Source organism: Artibeus jamaicensis, unplaced genomic scaffold, assembly GCF_021234435.1.
Source record: "Artibeus jamaicensis isolate MK-2021 breed Jamaican fruit bat unplaced genomic scaffold, CSHL_Jam_final contig_452, whole genome shotgun sequence".
Taxonomy (NCBI): Eukaryota; Metazoa; Chordata; class Mammalia; order Chiroptera; family Phyllostomidae; genus Artibeus; species Artibeus jamaicensis.
Window position 1 is genome coordinate 561,412 of NW_026521837.1, and position 20,405 is coordinate 581,816.

At 36.4% G+C, this 20,405-nt stretch overlaps 3 protein-coding genes and 1 non-coding gene across 9 annotated transcripts in view; 2 read left to right on the top strand and 2 right to left on the bottom strand.

Annotated features, from left to right (window-relative positions):
• HELQ (helicase, POLQ like) overlaps positions 1–11,036 on the bottom strand; it is a 55,908-nt gene extending 44,872 nt beyond the window's left edge. Inside the window, exons 1-5 of one of the 4 annotated variants that reach the window (XM_053666343.1) lie at positions 10,541–11,034; positions 8,792–9,509; positions 3,078–3,256; positions 2,238–2,438; positions 1,749–1,821 (exon numbers count right to left, since the gene is read on the bottom strand). In XM_053666343.1, the coding sequence (XP_053522318.1) occupies positions 1,749–1,821; positions 2,238–2,438; positions 3,078–3,256; positions 8,792–9,509; positions 10,541–10,930 (1,561 nt within the window). In that variant the 5' untranslated portion in view covers positions 10,931–11,034. Of the gene's footprint in view, positions 1–1,748; positions 1,822–2,237; positions 2,439–3,077; positions 3,257–7,036; positions 9,510–10,540 lie in introns of those variants that run through there. The other 3 variants (XM_053666344.1, XR_008391833.1, XM_053666346.1) reach the window with 3 other exon arrangements.
• LOC119054622 (U6 spliceosomal RNA) lies at positions 2,599–2,704 on the top strand. Its single transcript, XR_005083551.1, has one exon. It is a non-coding gene; the product is annotated as a U6 spliceosomal RNA (small nuclear RNA).
• A 1-nt stretch (position 11,037) lies between the features above and the next one.
• On the top strand, positions 11,038–16,863 carry MRPS18C (mitochondrial ribosomal protein S18C). 2 transcript variants are annotated; one of them, XM_037152571.2, is made up of 6 exons: positions 11,038–11,225; positions 12,036–12,088; positions 14,037–14,120; positions 15,032–15,089; positions 16,602–16,661; positions 16,746–16,863. In XM_037152571.2, exons 1-6 carry the CDS (start codon positions 11,129–11,131, stop codon positions 16,820–16,822), a joined length of 429 nt encoding a protein of 142 aa, XP_037008466.2. In that variant the 5' UTR covers positions 11,038–11,128; the 3' UTR covers positions 16,823–16,863. The 2 variants fall into 2 exon arrangements, with proteins under 2 accessions (XP_037008466.2, XP_037008467.2); XM_037152572.2 differs by lacking the exon at positions 15,032–15,089.
• The window catches only part of ABRAXAS1 (abraxas 1, BRCA1 A complex subunit), a 38,796-nt gene continuing 35,247 nt past the window's right edge, over positions 16,857–20,405 (bottom strand). For both annotated transcript variants that reach the window (XM_037152569.2, XM_037152570.2), the window contains one exon: positions 16,857–20,113. In XM_037152569.2, coding sequence (XP_037008464.2) covers positions 19,680–20,113 — 434 coding nt within the window. In that variant the 3' untranslated portion in view covers positions 16,857–19,679. The remainder of the gene's footprint in view (positions 20,114–20,405) is intronic.

A 20,405-nucleotide genomic window follows, 5' to 3' on the forward strand; every position in this document is an offset into this window, starting at 1 on the left:
ACCAAACCATTATTATATGAAATGATAAAGGGACTCATTTAAGAAAAAGATGACCAAAAGTATAAACAATAAAATGGCAATAAATACATATCTATCGACAATGGAATTTTAAAAAACAAACTAAGCAAAGAACAGAGACAGAATTATGGATACAGAGAACATTGTGATGGGTGCCAGGTGGGAGGGGGGCAAAGAGGAATGGGTGAGGAGGTGAGGGGATTGAGAAGTACAAATAGGTAGTTACAGAATAGCCATGGGGATGTAAAGTACAGTATAAGAAATGGAGTGGCCAAAGAACCTATACATATGACACATGGACATAAACAATGGTGTGAGGATTGCCTGAGGGAGTGGGGGGCCATGGGTGAAGGAGGGTAAAGGGGAAAAAACTGGGACAACTGTAATAGCATAGTCAATAAAATATAATTTTAAAAAGTGAGCCAGAATTTGAATCTAGTGCCAGAGTCTCTCCTTAGCCATTATGCTATGCTACTTTACCATGGTAACATGTGATTGCTCTTACACATAAATAGTGGGAACAAGAGAAACTGATGTGGCAGCATCCAAAGGAAAAAAGAAGATAAACAGCAAATGCTGAAGAAAAATTGTGACAAGGACAGTCAGTTGTCACTAGATTTAATGAGTAGGTGATCATTCTCGTCTTTCTCTGCTTTATATTTTCCCATAGAACTTGTCACCATTTAGCATACCATGTGTTTTCTTGATTATCTGCTCACTGTGTTTCCCTTTCACTATATATGACAGAGAACTTGTTTTATTCACTGCTGTATCCCTAGCATTGAAAATAATATCTATTGAGTACATAGCCTGGCATACACTCAATAAATATTTTTGATCGATTGATTATAAAGTGCTATAATATATCTAAATAGCATTGCTATTAAATTAAAAAATAATAATTCTAGAGATTTGACCTTCATAGTTAATAATTTTTTTCACATAGAAGCTAAGTTATTTGTACTACATATCATTAAATAGTAGAGAAGACATGTAGAGTAAATACTTCATGTACATTTAAAGACTATCAGATATTGCAAAATAGCAACTGACCACTTGCATATATTATACTGCATTACTGGTATAGTATGTGATGATGATATTGATGGTGGCGACAGCAGCAAATTCTTACTGAGTGCTACATGCACTGCTCAATGCTTTATGTGTGCTAATTCATATAATCCTCACAACAATCCCATTGTGTCAGTACCATTATTACCCCAACTTGAGAGATGAAGAAACAGAGAGGTTGAGTCACCTGTAATAAGCACATGTAGCTAGTAAGTGAAAGATAATGACAGGGACACCTTTAAATGTTAATTTCATTTACCTTCAAAATTATCCTTATTCATCTACTCTTCCAACAAAAATTTATAAGCTTGCCTTAAAAATCAAAATCTAAGGCAGAAAGCTTAAGTATCTTACTCTAGGTTACAAAATCTAGCTGGTGATAGAAATAAGACTTTTATGGAGCTTTTTAAAAGATTTTATTTATTTATTTTTAGAAAGGGGGAGGGAGAGAGGGAGAGAAGCATCAGTGTGTGGTTGCCTCTCTTGCACCCCCTACTGGGGGCCTGTCCCACAACCAAAGCATGGGCCCTGACTGGGAATCAAACCGGCAGCCCTTTAGTTCCTAGGCTGGCACTCAATCCACTGAGCCACACCAGCCAGGGTGACTTTTATAGATTTCTTGATAGTCAATTAGTCGCCAGAATTGAAAAAATACTTACTGCTAGTGTAGATGATTTTTGCTAGGGTCATTTCCAGTACAGCCCCACGGCTTCCTTCAGCAATCATGTGCAACTTTAGATATTTTAAAAAAGGGAAAAAAGTAAATCTGCATACAATGCCAATGTAAAACATGCATGTATTTATATGAAATAAAGTAATTTTACTTTATAACTCTTAAGTATTTTAGATATAAGAACTAGAGTATATATGCATTATTTCACTGATATTTTAAATTACTGAGGTTTGGGGACAACATCTTGACACATCTGGAATTCGTACATGCTATTATAAAATTGAATACACACATACTATAGATTCACTCTTCAAGAAACACTTGACATAAAATTGAATTTAAGATTATTAAACATGAGAAGTTTTCATCTGTATCATCTATATATTAAAATATTCTAATAGAGGTACTAAGCAGATCCACACAATAATAACTGTTAGTATAATAAAAATGTTAAGTTACAAAAGTAGAAACCCACCTCATCTACAACAACCAGACCCAGACTGTTAATCCTTCCAGTTTCAATCAAGGAGTTGATCAGACCATGTCCTTTTTCAATAGTGGCAATGTATAGAGATTTCTTTTCCCTTCTTTTAATTGGAGGAAATTTTCCTTTGCTTCCGGCGTATTCTTCAACAAAGAAACCCAGTTCTATACCAAAGTTTGACAAAGCTGAAATCTAGAATATTAGTTAACATAAACAAACAAAACAGATAAATAAGAACTTTAATTAGTAAACACTCACAGGGATTTAAAAAATCTAAAATATTGTGTTTAATATCAATCAATAGGAACAGGTTCACAGGTAAGACAAAAACATCTAAGAAATGTCACAGTCAGTGCTTGCTTAGGCAGGACATACACTAAAATTGTAATGCTGCAGACAAGGTTAGCATGGCTTCTGCGAAAGATGACATGTAAATCTGTGAAGCATTCCATATTTAAAAAAAAAGAAACGTCACAATTAATGTGATCTTTGCAAAATGAACACAACTGTTAAACTGCTTAATGAGAAAAATTTCAACTGTCTTTTCTGATTAAAAAGATCGTAACAACTCATTTATTTTAATAAAATAATTGAAAGCAAGCTAAATATCACTAGAACATTTATAATGGAGCCTAATCCACCAGTTCAGATCAGAAAAGATTTTCAGTTATGTACTCCATACTGCTTTTAACACATTCTAAAAATATTAATTCTCCATCATTATTAGAAATACCTCTTTTTAGTCAATAGTTACATTTATGCTAGTTTTTATATCTTACTGTCAAAATATCTTAATAACATTAGCAAATACTACTTGTTTTAAAAAATCACCTTTTCCTGGACAATTGCCACATATGGTAGGATCATTAAAACATCTTTCTGCCGGCAAAGCAGTTCTTGTAGCATTAAAATCTCAGCCACAAGGGTTTTTCCACCACTTGTTGGCAAGGAATATATTAAATTTTTTCTTTCTTGCACAGAATTCAGTGTTAAGCAAGTATGTTGCCATTCTGTGGGGGAGGGAGGAGAGAAAGCATTATTTTCCCCTAATAGTCTCAATCTTAGAAAGTTTTCTAAGGAAAAATCAGATGCTACCTTGTGTAGCAATCTCCTCATAATGATAAATGTAATTATATATCAATGTTATGTCAAAATTAAGAACAATCTAACAGTAGACAGAGGGGAGGGGAGGGGACAGTGGGGAGAAGGGTTTTCAGGAACTACTATAAAGGACACATGGACAAAACCAAGTGGGAGGGTGGAAGCAAGGGAGGGAGGTGGGTTTAGCTGGGGTGGGGGGGGAGTGGTAGGGAGAAAATGCAGACAACTGTAATTGAACAACAATAAAGTAATTAAAAGAAAAAGGAAAAGAAAATCCCCAAAGTGTTATGTGCACTGCCAGTGAGAGTCTGATTCTAATTCAGGCCTGGTTAGTGGGGTGGGCAACCAACTCTCCTACTCACTAGCTGCAAACTTAGGTCTAAAATCCCAGCAGGTCAGTGCCTGCAGGGACAATAGGTATCATCTGGAACATCAGAGGAGCTACAGGATAGTACCTGTTCTGTGTGAATTCTAAGGCTTTCCTCTTATGTTGTACAAGGAGACTGTATAAGCTTCACTTTCTCATTCAACCAAAGGCCATCTTAGAGAACCATGGGAGAAGAAGAAAAATAATGAAGTTTGTGCAAACTACAAAGTACTAACTTAGCTCTTGTTGGGAGCTGAACTTTGAAAGACCTGAATATCATTTTAAACTGACAGCTTAATCCTTAAAAGATTATTAACAGGGACATATAGGATTTCCACAATCTAGCAAGGTGGGATTCACGAAAACCACCATATCAGATCCAAGACGAAGTGTGAAAACTAGTATAACTACTGTATTTTGTCGGATAATTTGATAATGTGGATGGATCATCAGAGGTCTTCAAATTGTGTACCAGTATTTTGTCACTAGAAAAATGGGAAAATATGTTTCAACACATTTCATTGTAGAGAAACACAAATAATACATGAAAAGATGCTTAATTGTTACCTAGTGGGTTAGCAAAATACATAAAAACCAAGTAACTATCCCCCACCCTGAAAAAGGCCCATTAATATAAAATCTAGCTAACCAAAGTGGAGACAAACAGGCATTCTTGTGTGTGGCTTATGAAAGCATAACCTGCTACAATCTTTTTGGAAAGCAATTTAGCAGTTATCAAAAATAAAATTGCACATGCCCTAACTAATGTGTCTCAGTAGGTTGGGTGTTGTCCCACAAAGCCAAGGGTCACACATTTCCATTCTAATCAGGGCAAGCGCCTGGCTTACAGGTTCAGTACCCCATCAGGGGACCTATGAGAGGCAACCTATTGATGTTTCTCGCATTAATGTTTCTCTCTGTCTTTCTCCCTCCCTTCCCCTCTCTCTTAAAATAAATAAAAAATTACACTGGCAGGAAAATCTCAGATATTTCAGGCAGTAACATTCTTACTGATATGTCCCGTAGAGCAAGGGACATAAAGATAAGAATAAACAAATGGGATCTCATCAAAATTAAAAGCTTCTGCATGGCTACAGAAAACAGTATTAAAATAAAAAAAGAACCAACTGTATGGGAAAACATATTTGCCAATGGTATCTCAGACAAGGGTTTAATCTCCAAAATATACAAAGAACTTATACGACTCCACTCTAAGAAGACAAGCAACCCGATTAAAAAGTGGGCAAAGGACTTGAACAGACATTTCTCCAAGGAGGACATACAGAAGATCCAGAGACACATGAAAAGATGCTCAATATCACTAGCTATCAGAGAGATGCAAATTAAAACCACAATGAGATACCACTTTACACTAGTCAGAATGGCCATCATAAACAAAGCAACAAACAACAAATGTTGGAGAGGTTGTGAGGAAAAGGAAACCCTAGTTCACTGTTGGTGGGATTGCAGACTGGTACAACCACTGTGGAAAACAGTATGGAATTTTCTCAGAAAACTAAAAATGAATATGCCTTTTGATCCAGCAATTCCACTGCTAGGATTATATCCTAAGAACCCTGAAACACCAATCCAAAAGAACCTATGCACCCCAATGTTCATAGCAGCACAATTTACAATAGCCAAGAGTTGGAAGCAACCTAGGTGCCCATTAGTAAATGATGGATCCAAAAACTGTGGTACATTTACACGATGGAATTCTATGCAGCAGAAAGAAAGAAGGAGCTACTACCCTTTGTAACAGCATGGATGGAACTGGAAAGCATTATGCTGAGTGAAAAAAACCAGGTGGTGAAAGACAAATACTATATGATCTCACCTTTAACAGGAACCTAAACAATAAAACAAGCAAGCAAGCAAAATATAACCAAAGACAGTGAAACACAGAACAGGCTGACAGAGACCAAAGGGGAGAGGGGAGGGAATTTCAGGGGAAAAAAGGAAGAATTCACAGGAACAAGTATAAAGGACACATGGACAAAAACTAACAGGGGTGGAAATGGGAGGGAAGTGGGTACTGGGGGGTGGTGGGTGGGCTGGGATGGGAGTAAAAGACAGAAAACTGTACTTGAATACTAATTAAATTTTAAAAAATTATAAAAAAATAAACCATTTCTTTTCAGAACCCCCCCGCACATTGTATTTAATCTAGTAGCATTACTAATAATATTTCTATAACTCTATATTCATAGAAATAAAGGGGTATATAAAGGTTATGTCCAGAACGTTCATCATGGCATTGTTTATATATAACAAAAGCCATTGGGGGATAAGGGCTGAATGAATTTTTGCACAATCACATGATGTAATTCTTTACAGCTTGATACCAGGGGAATAGATTCATTTCTATATGCTCAATATACAGATAAGTGAAAAAAAAGCAGTTTATAAATGTGTTGGATAGTATCATATCAATAATGTACAGATATTATTAAATAATACCTGAATTAAAAAATGGGCTTTAATGTGTTGTTTTCCCCCAAATTAAAGAAATGGTTGACAGGATATACTACAAAGGTATTAAAAATAATTATATATAAATGACAGTTACAGGTGACTTATTGTGCATTTTTTATGGTTCTCGAATATTTGCAAGTGACTATGTACTGTTTTTTGAATATTTCAGAAAAAGACTGAAAGATTTTCAAAATTCCTTAAATACTTAAATATTAAAAAGTACTTCAGATTGGTATCACCCATTAGTTACCAAACTGCAGATGTTTGTGGGAAAATACAACTTGACCATATCTACATTTTATACAACTCAGATTCAAAATATAAAATGGCCAAAATAACAAATATTAGGGGTATTATCTTCAAACATTAAAAAAGTAAATTACTGTATAATGTGCACTTTTTTGCCCAAATTTTTGAGGGAAAGATAAGGGTGTGCATTATACATGGGTAGTACTAATTCTGTATGTTTTCAATTCTTTTATTTATACTTATACATTAACAATGTAATTCTAGAAATAACAATATCTGAATACAAAAAAAACCCCTGGAATATAATAATCGGTATTGTTCTAAATATAAATAAATGAATGAATGAATGAAAAATTAAAATGATTTTTCCCTGAAAGTTTAGGCCAAAAACAGAAGTGCCCATTATACATGGCAACATATGGTAACTTAGTTCTTATTTATATAACACACACTAAGCATGTAATCCAACAATAAAAAATCACCACACTACAAGGGTGGGCAAAAGTAGGTTTGAGTATGGGAATAATCATGAGTACACAAGAGATTCTTGCATTATTAACTAGTATATCACTTATTTGTATTGCAACTGTAAACCTACTTTTGCCCAATCCTGTATAAAGTTGAGGTTCTCTAGTTCAGGGGTTCTCAAACTTCTGTCTCATCAGAATGTGCTGGAGGGCTTGTTAAAGCAGTTTGCCAGTTCCACTCTCAGAGGTTCTGATTCAGTAGGTCTGGGATAAGGCCCGAGAATGCACATTTCAACAAGTTTCCAGGTGATGTTGATGCTGGGGTCCAAGAACCACACTTTGAGAACCACTGCTTTAGCACATATAATTATATTTCAAAATGGTCACATCATTAAGCTAAATTTACAAGAAGAGATTTAAAAAGTTACTTACCAAAGTTCATACTTCAAAGCTACTAATTACTATAGCCATTACCAAAATCTAATTTGGCATGTCCTTGACAAAGAATTTGAAAAAGAACTATTATTAATGCTATTACCATCAGCATCCCTTTGTAATAGCTCAGAAACTAAGGCTCAGTGTGTTAAACTTGTGTTTAACTGACAGGACCAGAATTCCTAAGTAGGTGGACAACCCCCAGCAGTTGAGAAACATAAAAAGATGAATTAGATAGAGCCCTGTGCTTAGGGTGCTCATTCTGGTAGAAGATGCAGAGTAAACAAAGAACAAGGTGATGGGAGAAAAGCAAAGAGAAAAAAGGGTAACATCTCCAAGAGCAATACACACCATTAGCTCTTAAACTACAAACCTTACAATTTCGAATTTATTAGACTCTTGTAGAGTCTTACATTAGACTTGTCTTAAGTAGTCCTACTTCTCCAACTTAATTGTCTTCTCTCTGAGCTGAGAACCCATGTTTTCATATGGTTCTTGAGATACTAACATAAATTTCAGAAATTCTTATCAAGTGACTGGTTGACAGGATGATCTTCCAGAATGGCAGAAATTGTACCCTTTGTGTCCAAAATGATGCGTATTTGAAATATAGGCAAGAATCTAGAATTTTGAAAAAAAAATTACACAATAGTTACTAATATTCTTTGCACTTAAATGTTAACTTCAGCTGTTTTAAAGGTGTATAGCTCTAATCAGTGGTATTCCTAATAAAGACTTCATTCAGTCAAAATGTCTCAGTAATTATAGAAATTTCAATGACTAAGTTTTGGTAGAGAAGACACAGGCAGTCACATAAACACCGGCTAACAAAACTCAACAGCTAGGCAATCAAAGAAAGAACCAGGAGAGGTATGACAAGAAATAAGGAAGTATTTCAAAAACAGTCTGGTCAATTGTTGTCACGTAAGCTACTGAGCAGTCAGGAAAGGTAAGAATAAGGTATTTTGGGGTTTAGACACCCTAGTTTAGAGGTGTCAAACTCATTTTCACCAGGGGCCACACTAGCCTCGTGGTTGCCTTCAAAGGGCTTAATGTAATTTCAACTCATTAACAGTTAGGGAGTAGTTATATTTATATAGTCCTAAAATTATTTCCCTTTGAAGGCAACCATGAGACTGATGTGGCCCCCTAATGAAAATGAGTTTGACACTTCTGCCCTAATCATTTTATCTTAAGTACACAAAACCCAGAGTTGGAGTGGGTTGGGAATTATTTGAGGTGAGAATAAGGAGATGGCAAGGATAACAGGTTTGAGAACTGTGACCACAAAGGGAAGGAAAGAGGTTCAGCACAGGGATAGGTTGAGAGGCGATTGAAACTTTGTTTTTAAGATGTGATACATGACCATGGAAGGATCTGTTTTCTATTGATTTGCACTAATACGATGGTAATGGTGGCAAAATCTTTTTCATTTCAGCAAAAAGCATTACCATATAATTTTTCAATTCCCTTGAACTGAACATAAAGGTCTCTCACTTTGCTGGGTAATGAATAAAAAGGACCAAGATCATCTGAAGATGACTCAATTGTTTTCTTAGCAATATTGATTTCTTCAGATAGGAGGTTCTCTTTGAGCTGCTTAGTCCTCGAAAATATTGGTGTTTGGGCCTTTGCATTTCCAGTCATGGTACTTTTTAGAAGATCTTTAAGGCTTTTTCTCCTATTCATATCTGAACTAGTTCTGACTTTAGAAGAGGATTCATCAATTTGCTGGGGTTGCTCTATGCTATTATGGGGCAATTCCTCATTCACAGTCTTGTGAGAGAATGGGTTCCAATCCTTCTCTTTAGTAGACTGATCACACAAATCATTTGAAGAGTTCTGCAAATTTTCAAAGTATAAAACCTGTGAAGAAGGCAATTCATACAAAAGATCAGCTCCAGGTTCAACAGAGACATCTTTGTGCCCATTCTGGTTCTTTGTGTGCTCATGTGTTTTTAATTCAATAAAGCTGCCTACAGTAGTAATACTGAGTTTGTTATGTTTGATGCTTTCTGAACAAAGATCTGTAGTGGCAAGGTCTGCACTGTGTTTCCTATTTTCAGAAAGTTGCATATATTTTTGTTCCAGGTCATCAACTTGAGCTAAGAAAGAATTTTCAGCAAAGCTATCATAGTCGCCAAACATGTCCTCTTCACTATCATGATTCTAGAAAGAAAACAAAACAATTTATAATCAATTCTAGCTTCATTAAGCATAAAACTTTCAGCCTAGAGCTATACCAGGTTTTTAAGTAAATGGTCACATACGAATCATAGATCTAAATGTAAATCATCATATGAAATAGGTACTATCACCCCCACTTTACAGATGAAGAAATGGAGGCCTAGAGAGGGTAAGTGACTTGCCTAAACTGCACTCCTGGAGTATAATGATGCTGGGATCCTAATTCTTAAGTCAATGCCAAATCCTTAAAGAGGCAGGTAGCAAGACTGGTAGACATCTATGGGGATGTCATCTTACTAGAAGTTCCCATACTGCACTAACTCTCCCCTCCCAGGTTCCAATCTAGAGAGTGGCCTGTAACAAAACCATGCTTGTATTACTGGACACTCCAAGGAGATTGTCCCTAGGAATTTGGAATCGAGAGGGAGAGTCTGTATACTGACTTAAGGTCGTCTACTAAATAGAAGAGATGTAAACTCAGAGGTAGCAATATAGTGCAGTGATTAAAAACAGGATTTGGAGTCAGAACTGTATGTAGTTTAACCTCTCAGGGCCTGATTTCTGTTGTAAAATCTGGTTAATGTAACTAGCTTAACAAAGTACCTAGCATATAATTGGTCTGCAATACATGGAAGATTTTATTAGTAAAGCAGAAGCAACGGTGACTTCGAAGTCTAACTTTGTGTCAGTCATGCCACTTATGTCTCGGAAATCTAAGTTTCATATATACATAAAAACAGGGATAACAAGGCAATGCCTCACAAGTGAGAATTAACAGGGTTAACAAAACTGAGGTAAGTACAAGAAGACCAGTACATAACTGATCAATTCTTTACAACTGAGAAGGAAGCTGTCAAAATTTTGGAGTTTCAAGTTTCATGCCTTCTATACCTGGTATCCCACTCCTCTTTCAATGGGTATGAGTAGTAGGAGAGCTGGGTTTGTATCATTGCCCCAAAGGTGGGAAATGGGATGAGGAACTCGGGGTAATGTGAGAGCCAGTGGGTCTGTACCTCTACAGGTTGCACGCCCACAGTTTTCCGCCGCAGGCTCCCAGCCACCATCTCCTCCTCCTCCTCCTCCTCCTCCTCAACGCCGGGATTGAGCTCCGCTACAGTGGGCGCCGCAAAAAGGATCTCTAGGCTAGGACGGTTCCTTTTGCGTACTGACACCCGCCGGCGGATTCGGGAACCACCTTCATCCATGGCAGGAGCCCTGGCCGAACGACGTTCCGTGCCCCAGCAGCCGAACCAATGGAGGGGGGAGTTGAGGACAGAGCAACAGCAGCAACAGCGGCTAATGTCACTAGCCTCTCCATCCACCTTGGAGAGAGACAAATGGATTGCTCTCGGGCCGGAAGCGTAGCACGGACGTAGCAACGCGCCTTCTTGTCGTCCAATCATAAGTGTCGCGGGCTTTCGCGCGCCGAGAATGGGAGCGTAAAGGGGTTGCGCAAACGCACTGAAAACTCTTTTTTCGAATCCCGGGCGTCTACTGGCGGAACCTTTGACGGGAGTTCTCGAGCCTGCCGGGGAAGGGCACCGGAAAGGACTTTTGAGGACGGTTTAGAAACAGGAAAGGAAGAAGAGGACGTGGGAACCATGGCGTCTGTAGTTGCTGTTTGCAGTGGTTTAGGGAGGAAAAAATTGACGCACTTAACGGCCGCTGTCAGCCTGCCAAATCCCGGAACTCACGCTGGTAAAGTCTCCCTATCCTACGTTCGGTGTAGCACCTTAGCCGTTGCCTTAGCGCGAATTAGGTCGGTGGAGTCGCCACACGCCACAGTTAGCTAAGCGATGCTGGTTTCCAGGTTATGTCTCTCCAAGATAGGTGAGGATATGTAATAGCCCATGACTAGTACTTTAAAGTTTAAGGGGCGTGAGGTGTTGTCCGTGCTGGAGAGTAATGGGATTACTATTAAAAAGAGGCAGGGACTTGCCTAAGATCTCCGGGTAAGCTTGGTAAGGAAGGGACATTTACAGCAGCAGCAGCAGCAGCAGCAGCAAATTCCAGATGACAGAGGCCCCAAATCAGGGCGAAATTGTGACATAGGTCATCGAATTTCTCATTTCTGCACTTTTATCTTCTGTGGGCTTTTATATCAATAACTACTCTCTGTAGAGAGTCGGCTACTCATTTTCCTTTTGGTATGACAATGCGCTTCTCTTGCTTTCTCCCTAAGTATTTGCATTAACAGTGTATTTCTAACCATGGAGTGAAGGAAAATAAATACTGGAAGAGAACACATGAGAAATTGTTCAAATGGGTGTGCAAATGGTGTATATGCCCTTTTTCCAAAGCCCTGGAAAGCACATCCATATTGACTTACTCTGCCTCAAATCTAAAGGTTTTTATCCAATTATTGTGTGTATAATGAATGTAAAACCTGTCTTTTATATTCAGGTGTCTTTAATTTTATGTCCCTTCATTTTACCTCCGTAAAAACAATTTATTTGTTACTCAACTAACAAAGAGAATTAGCTTGTTGCTGTTTCTGTTTAATTGCAGTGCTATGGAGAAGGTGTTCACAGTATCAACAGGTAACCATCAATGAGGACCTGGTAAGAGTTTTTTTCTTCCTTTTTATAAAACATTTGCAAATATGACCAAATTCTTATATTTTAGCTATTTGAAGATTTCAACTGGAGGACAAAACAATAATTAGTCTCAGTTTGAAAGTTATAATTCATTGCTGAGAAGTCACTTGAGTTTTGAAGATAATTCTTAGATTCCTAGCAAGAAGCATGGCTTCTTGTAATACCACATTTTTCTTCCTAGGTCTTAAATTTAAGGATATGTGCTTTGGGAATTAAAACAGGTTGTGGTGGGGTGGTAGAGGGGTGGGTGGTGAAAATCCAACAAAGGCATTGTACAAAAGCTTACTTACAGGTTGGATCTTTTCCCATATCAAATTCAATTTTATTTTTGTTCCATTCATCACTTTTGGGGGGAGGGTGTCTTAACAAATGAGAGATCAAAATGAAAGCTTCATACCTGTACATGTAGATGTAGTTCTACGGATTTTAAGTACTAGGAACTGGATTTGGGCCATATAGATTTTCTTGCTACTTGCAAAGATATTTTGACACTAATCAGACCATACAAAGCACTTAGTACAGTGAAGGGAAGGATTATAGTCGGTCAGTACACATGAGCTGAATATAAATTGGTTTAAGAAAGTATGAGGATTTGAAAAAAAATAACTAGTCTTCTGAGCTTCTGGCTTGGTTATTCAATTCACACCATACTTCAAGGGAAGAAAGGAATTACTAGAGCTTCTTTATAGGTTATAAACCCCACTGAGACGCTAATGAAAGCTATGGGGCTCTTTCAGAAAAAGGCACACAGTCCCACTCATTTGAAATTTTACCTATAACTACAGGGGTTCAAGGACTTCAAAGCCATTTCTAGATTAAGAATCTCTAGAATGGAGATGCCAATAGTCATTGTATGGAGGAAGCATTGTGACAGAGAGAGACAATGGAAAGGAAAAGGAAGAATCTCAAGCTGACACAAACTTATAAAGAAGTCTGGGAGCCATAAAATTATAATCAGTGGGCCTTATTATATTAAGCCATGGGTTCACTGTCTTTTTTTAATTTTAAGATTTTATTCATTTATTTTTAGAGAGGGGGGAGAGGAGGGAGAAAGAGGGGGAGAAAAACATCCATGTGTGAGAGATACATCAGTTGGTTGCCTCTCACACGGCCCCAACTAGGGACCTGGCCCGCATCCCAGAAATGTGTCCTGAGAGTCAACTGGTGACCCTTTGATTCTCAGGTGGGCACTCAGTCCACTGAGCCACAGCCCCCAGAGCTCATTAATTTTTGGTAACAAAAGTAATGATAAAACATCTGATAGAGAAATATGGGGATGGATTTAAGAATTAATACGAACTTAACCAGTGCAATGGAATCTGTTTTGCTATAAGATCTTTCAAATTTAAATCTAAGTTAAGAATTTTTAGCACTGACCTGGTAACTCAGTTGGTTAGAGCATCATGCCAACATACCAGGGTTGCAGGTTTGATCTCCATAAGGGCACATACAAGAAACAACCAATGAATGTATCAGTGGGTGGAACATCAAATTGATGTGTTTCTCTCTCTCAAACTCAATTAAAAAAAAGAATTTTTAGTTAACCTGGACAAAAACATTTGAGGAATTAGTGCAGATTTGATTTTTTTCTCCCATGAACCCTTTTTTTCCTCCAAAGATTGTATTTTATCCTAGAACCTCCATGACTTGATTCCTCCTTAGCCAAACCAAAACAAGATAACTTGCACAAAACTTGAACAAGCAGTGAAATCTTTATAATGGTGAATCCTTTTCAGAAGTACTTTTTTCTTTTGCAAGCCAAAATGTTGTATTTATTCCTTCTCATAGTAAGAAAGACAGACTAATCCTTTGGATAGATTTAAATGTGGTAGCCTTAAGGTTTAAGGGGTTTTTTTTGATTCAAGTTTCACATATTAAACTTTTGTTGTCATATTTTTTCCCTTTATCCTAGCCTGTTCCAATGGAAAATCCTTATAAGGAGCCTCTTAAAAAATGTATCTTATGTGGAAAACGTGTAGATTATAAGAATGTACAGGTGAGATCTGGTTTTACCTCACTATACTTCATTCTAGCATTTTGCTTCTTTATTAGTCCTAATTAAAGAGAATCAAGTCAGTTTTATAACAGACTGTGCAGGGGCAGCTGTTTTAGCAACATTGCAATTGCAAATCTGGTTATATTTCTATGTATAAGGCATCTCTATTTTATTCTAATAATAGCCCACTATGGCATGTGGAGGTGAGTAGTTTGGAGAAAGCTCCTCTGGTGAAGTTGATTACTGCACCTCACTGACATCACTGCTTCAAATACAATTTTATCTGTTCTACAGCTCTCAGCAAGTTAAGTGGCAAATCTGGGGTAAGAGAATGATGGTGGAGTTAAGTATACTGACAACAGAATAAAGTGATAGCTGACTTAAAGGCAGAAAAACCAAGACATAGGAGGATTATACACAGTGGCAAGAATGCTGCCCGGATCCTGAGAAGTGCTAAAGAATTTAAATGATATGTAATTACAGCAAATTACCTGATATACCCATACCTCTTAAGGACCTTACTGTAATTTGGTATTATGTGACAGCCTATCATGACAGATGAAATGTTTAGTACTTTGTTGTAAGCAGCAGTATGTTAGAAGAGTGTCTCTAAAAAGAGTCAAGAAAACAGTTTTAGCACTGAAAGAATATGTTCGTTAATTTGTTGTACAGACTTTTGAACAGACTGGGTAAGAGATATTAACTTTAATAATTATGTTAGTTATTTTGAAAGGTGACCAATTAATAGGATGAGCATAGTTCAATATTTCTCATATGACATTTGACTGGAATTAATAAACTTTCTATAACTTGGAAGTTGACATGAGGTATGCTTTTTGAAATGTGTGCAATGAAGGGAGTAACACATGTATTAACGTAAATTTGTTTTCCTCTAAATGAAACTCCAACAGCTTTTGTCTCAGTTTATTTCTCCATTTACTGGATGCATTCATGGAAGGCACATAACAGGTATTTTGTTTTGTCTTACAGTTAATTTAAATAATTTTATTTAAGAAAACTGGCAAGTTAGTGTTCTATCCAATTCTGTAACTTTGATGTATAAATTGGTTCTTTCGTTTCAGCAGTGATATGAGGATAACTTGTAAATTTTCTGAAATCTAGTCATCTCTTTTTGCTCAGTGTCTTCCAAGAAATGTAGAAAGAGGATTTGTTCTAAGGAAACAAGGCAGATGCTGTTTTCCTCTTCAGAGGCAACCAGTGTTCAGTGTCTTATACATCCTTCCAGACAATTTATTGCATTAGGAAGCAATGACATAGATATTTCCTGATTTTATATAAATGAGACATATCATACATACTCCTCTTTTGCTGTGCTTTGTAAACTTAGAGAGCTTTTCAAATCAGTACAAAGGGGCCTTAGTCTTTCTAATAGCTGTATAGTGTATCATTGTAGAGATATACCCTAATGTCTTATCACTTCCTTATTCATGGGCATCTAGGTATTTTTCAGTTTTTCTCATTTAGGAACCAGGTGTATAAACTATTTCTGTATATACAGAATGTTGTAATTGAGAGAGTATGAAAAATGGCCCAGAAGTGGACTCAAGTTTGAGGAATATGTATTCAGAATTTTGATAGGTGTTGCCATATTTTTTCCCATAGGGCCCACAGAGGTATTCCCCACTCAGTGTAGACTCGTCAGTACCTGTGCCTTTGCTTTTCTTCATTAGGGTGACTTTTCTTTTTAGGTTTGTGTGCTGTAATTGCTGAAAAATTATTTCTTGGCATAGATTTTGTGTTCTACTTATTTAATGACTTCCTTGAATATTATTGAATTTATGAAAGCCATCCTTACTGTTAATAAAAATATTTTCTTTAATTTTTAATATATACTAGGTGTTATAACCCTCATTCTTTTTCAGAGTTTTCCTGGCTATTCTTGCTTATTATTATATATAAAGTTGAGAATTGGCATTTACACTTTTGATGGGGGGGGGCAATCTTTGAAATCACTTTAAATGTATAGATACCCCTAAGGAGAGTTGAAAAAAAAAACAACTGGCAAATTTTCAAATAGTGCTATAAGTCACTATTAGAAAGCTTACTATTTAAGAAAGCATCTTAGTCCAAAAGGGTATTATTTTACATGCCTTCTTATTATCACAGGTAACTATAAGTTGACAATGTGTAGAAAATCTGGGCTTAAAAAGTTGTATTGGTATTCTGGTGTATACTATAATTACTCCTAGACTATTATTTATAAACAGGGGACTATTTCCCATAGGCTACATTGGATCTGCCACTTATTTTTGCAAGTAGCTCAGTTTATATGGCATCCGTAGCTGGCTGCTTTGTGCAATAAAAGAATAGAGAAGTTATGATAGAGACTGTATTGCATGCAAAGCTAAAAATATTATCTGGCTCTTTACAGGTTTCCCAACCCTTCCTTTACTTAGACAATTGTTATACATTTTGAATATTGGCATTTTTATATGAATAAGAAAGAATTTTATTTTATAGGTCTTTGTGGGAAGAAACAAAAAGAAATCACAAAAGCAATTAAGAGAGCTCAAATAATGGGTAAGAGCATCTGAAAAAGTGACTTGAGCTAATCAAAATTTTGCCTGTTTTCTTTGGTAAAGAATTTTAATTATCTCTTTACAGGGTTTATGCCAGTTACATACAAGGATCCTGTGTACCTCAAAGATCCTAAAGTTTGTAACATCAAATATCGGGAATAAATTGTATAAAGTTATCATCAATAAACTTATTTTAAAATAAATTGTTGACTCAAAGATTTAATAACCTTTAGAAAATTAGTATGCTAAAGTAAATCTTATTCAACTGTATTGTCTCTAGCTCTTAATACAAAATCTTACAAGGAAAAAGTGTTTTAGGAGTAAAGAGGTATTTCCTATCCACACAAATGAATCTTCATTAAATAAAACCAGGTTATTTTAAGTGTTAATAGTGGTTACATTTACATACATATGAATAAAAAAATTGGTACTGTAGCACTGTCACTTATATCTGGTCTACAAATAGCCTATACAATAATAGACTGCTGATGTGGCAGACCCTGGCCAGCAGAGTCTGCCTGTTGTGGTTGACGGTGAGAATGAATGCGCAGGCAATAACAATCCTGTGGAGAAAAGGAACAGGCATGACTACTCTCTCAAGGGGAGAGTGCCTATGGGTGCCTTGGCACTTGCCTAGACAGGCTTTTACTGTTTTCCTGGAATCTTACATCAGAGAAAGATTTATTTATTACATAGAATATTACTGTCTACATTTTAGGTACAATCAAGAAAATGAAAATAACATGCAGAGAGGAATGGCAATGAGCTGATTAGCTCTGTCCTTGGCAGAATTCATACAGGCTTTGGAAATAACCTTGAAGATAGACAATACATATCTGTTGTTTTAGACTGGGGTGATGGAGTTTTAGCAAGAGCAAGCTATAACAACCTGTATGCATTTTTCTAGGCCTGATTCCCACAGGAAAACTCAGTTTAAGGTCTGGCTCCTGCCCACCACTTCTGTAGGTTTTCCATACAGAGCTGAGTCGCATTTGCCAAGCCAAAACAAAATGGTCCCCTACATGCTGATAATGGGATGTTAAATGTGGAAGGGATGGCTTGTATTGGGATTTTACTTTAGGTACAGGTTCTGTTTTGTAAGTGGGATTTTAGGGATTTGGGTACAGGAAGGTTAAATGCTTGTATAATGTACAATTCCAATGTGACAGGGTGTGGACCTGAAATTGCTCAGGGAGATCTTGTAACTAACAAATAGAGGTATACTTGTCTAGCGCAGTACATCTTCCCTTTGTAAAGATGTTACATTGGCTAGATAGTGGTCCTATCACAGGACCTAACATTTTTTCCTAGTCTAGTCTATCCTTGAACTGGTAGAATCCTTTAAATAAACTGATCTATAGGCCTTGAACTGGTAGAATCCTTTAAATAAACTGATCTATAGGCAATCTATTATGTCATTGCCTAAAGATGGAGAAAAACTGGAGTCCTTCCTGGATGGACTCTCTCCTTTTCATTAAATACCCTGAATGTTCGGTCATCAAACTCAATTGTGGAAATTCAGCTGTGTAATGACCTGAGCAAGCTCCTTTAATCAAAAGTTCAGTATTGCTTTCTTCAAAGGACATGTATTACTATGCAACAGTATGCGCTAAATGCTTTTGTACCTCTATGGCATTTTAGCCAATTGAACTTTACATGGAGACACATTGAGACTTCATCTGAGTAAATATGTAGGATTGTTGAAAAATCTTAAGCTATTATCTAAAGAAGACATTTGCATGTATGTTGCCTATCCGTTGCCTCTAACATTCTTAATCTAGTCCATGTGTCTAGTTTTGTTCATTTGTTGGTTACATTTAGTCATTATGTTTTATATGCTCTGGTGCTGTTTGCAGTTACTTTTTAATAGGGTTCATACTGACAACCTATTTCCCCTCCTGCCCTCCACCAACATCACAGTGCTTCTTACGTAATCAGACAATCCCAGAAGAAACTCATTGTTTGTAAAATTGTCTGATATTACACGGGCTTCAATAAGCACCCCATGGTAACTAATGCATGTTAACATAGATAAAAGATAATTTTTATAGTAGCTACAAATTTGCTCTATTAGGAAGAAACAGATGGAAAAGAAGTAGTCAAAGTGTGTTCAGCATTTCATCCAGTGAGTGAAAAGTGAAGGCTTCATGTGGAAATTCTCACAATTATGAAAAAGATAAATACACAAAAACACAAAGAGCTCTTATGCAAGCTCCACTTAACCAACTCATTAAACTGGGTTAAACTACATTAAACATTCTTCCTAAAACTCGTGTTGAAGCCCATGACTTTCCTATGTGAGTCTACACTGCCAAGAAGCAGCTATTTTGTTCCTGTATCTGTTAATTGTATTTGTTATTGTATTGATGAAAATGAGCATTAAAAAGCAAGTTACTGTTGCAATAAAAACTAAGTAAATGCTTTGGAAGGACAATAAAATAGCTTTAAAAAAATAGTTGTCAAATTAGGTGTAGTTAGGACAACTGAGTAATATTGGAAATGAGAGGCTGCTGTGAAATGTAGAAAGCACAGTAGCATTTTGTACTTCACTTTACAGAATCCAAACTATTTGTGCTGCATTATAGTCATGGCATAATTAGAACTGCCAGATTTAGCAAGTAAAACTACTTACTTGGGACATATAAATGTGAATTTCACATAAACAATTTTTAACTACAAGTATGTCCCTAGCATTGTATAGTGTTCAGAATTTTATCTGGCAACCCTAGTCATAATGTACTATTTATCATAACAAGTTGGAATTGCAATGACTTAGAAAAAATAAGTATTCATATTAACTTTCCCAATGCTAAAGAATGCTGTACAAGTTAAAAAGACTATCTATCTAGACTTTCCCTCAATAGTTTAGTAAAAGGGACAAAAAAGGTTTTGGTTTTAAAAGTACTTTATAAAATAAATGCACTAGAAATTTATGTATGAGTGCAAACAGCTGTACATAGAACAATATAAATATTTGGCTTTACCCTTCAGCCAATCAAAATCTTTTGGCATAAAAGGATCAGAATGTGGGAGATTGTGGATAGTCATCAGAATCCTTCATCTTCTCAATTTCCTCATCTGTTTCTGGGCTGCTTGTGGATGCTTTTTCTTGGTTACTACTATCAGTATCTGTTTTAGATGGTTTGTTTTCTATCTCTAACAGCCGTGACTTCTTGAATTGCCATCTGTCATCTGTATCTAAAGCTTTGCGCTTCATCACTTGCTGTGCACTACTAGCTGGACTAGCTTCAGGAGTATCAGTGTATTTTACCATTAGAGTCAGGCTGTTTACCACACTGAGTTGGTGGTTGGTATTACAGCTACTTTCCAAAATATGTCTATTTTTCAAGGAGATAACACATGAATGAAGAAATTCACAATCTGGAAAAAAGGTCTGTAAAGCTTGGCAAAGAAAAAGGTTCTCCTGAGGGTCTTTTTGGACGTTCTTCTCTCCTAAACAAAATAAAATAACAGTTCAATATACAATATTTCTACAAAGGTTTTACAATTATGTATTTGCTAGTAAAGTTGAGTCAAAAACAGTTAATTTTGTCAAATTCTCTAACCTGAGAAAAATAACTGGCATAATCCCAAATTACAATTTATATGCCATAATATTCTAAGAGAACATTATAAATTCTTTAATAACTACACCTATAATGTTCCTTGTTCAGTGGGATTTAAGAGTATGTAAGATAATTACTTTTAGTCTTAAGGTGGACAAATTCATCAGTGCACTTTGCTC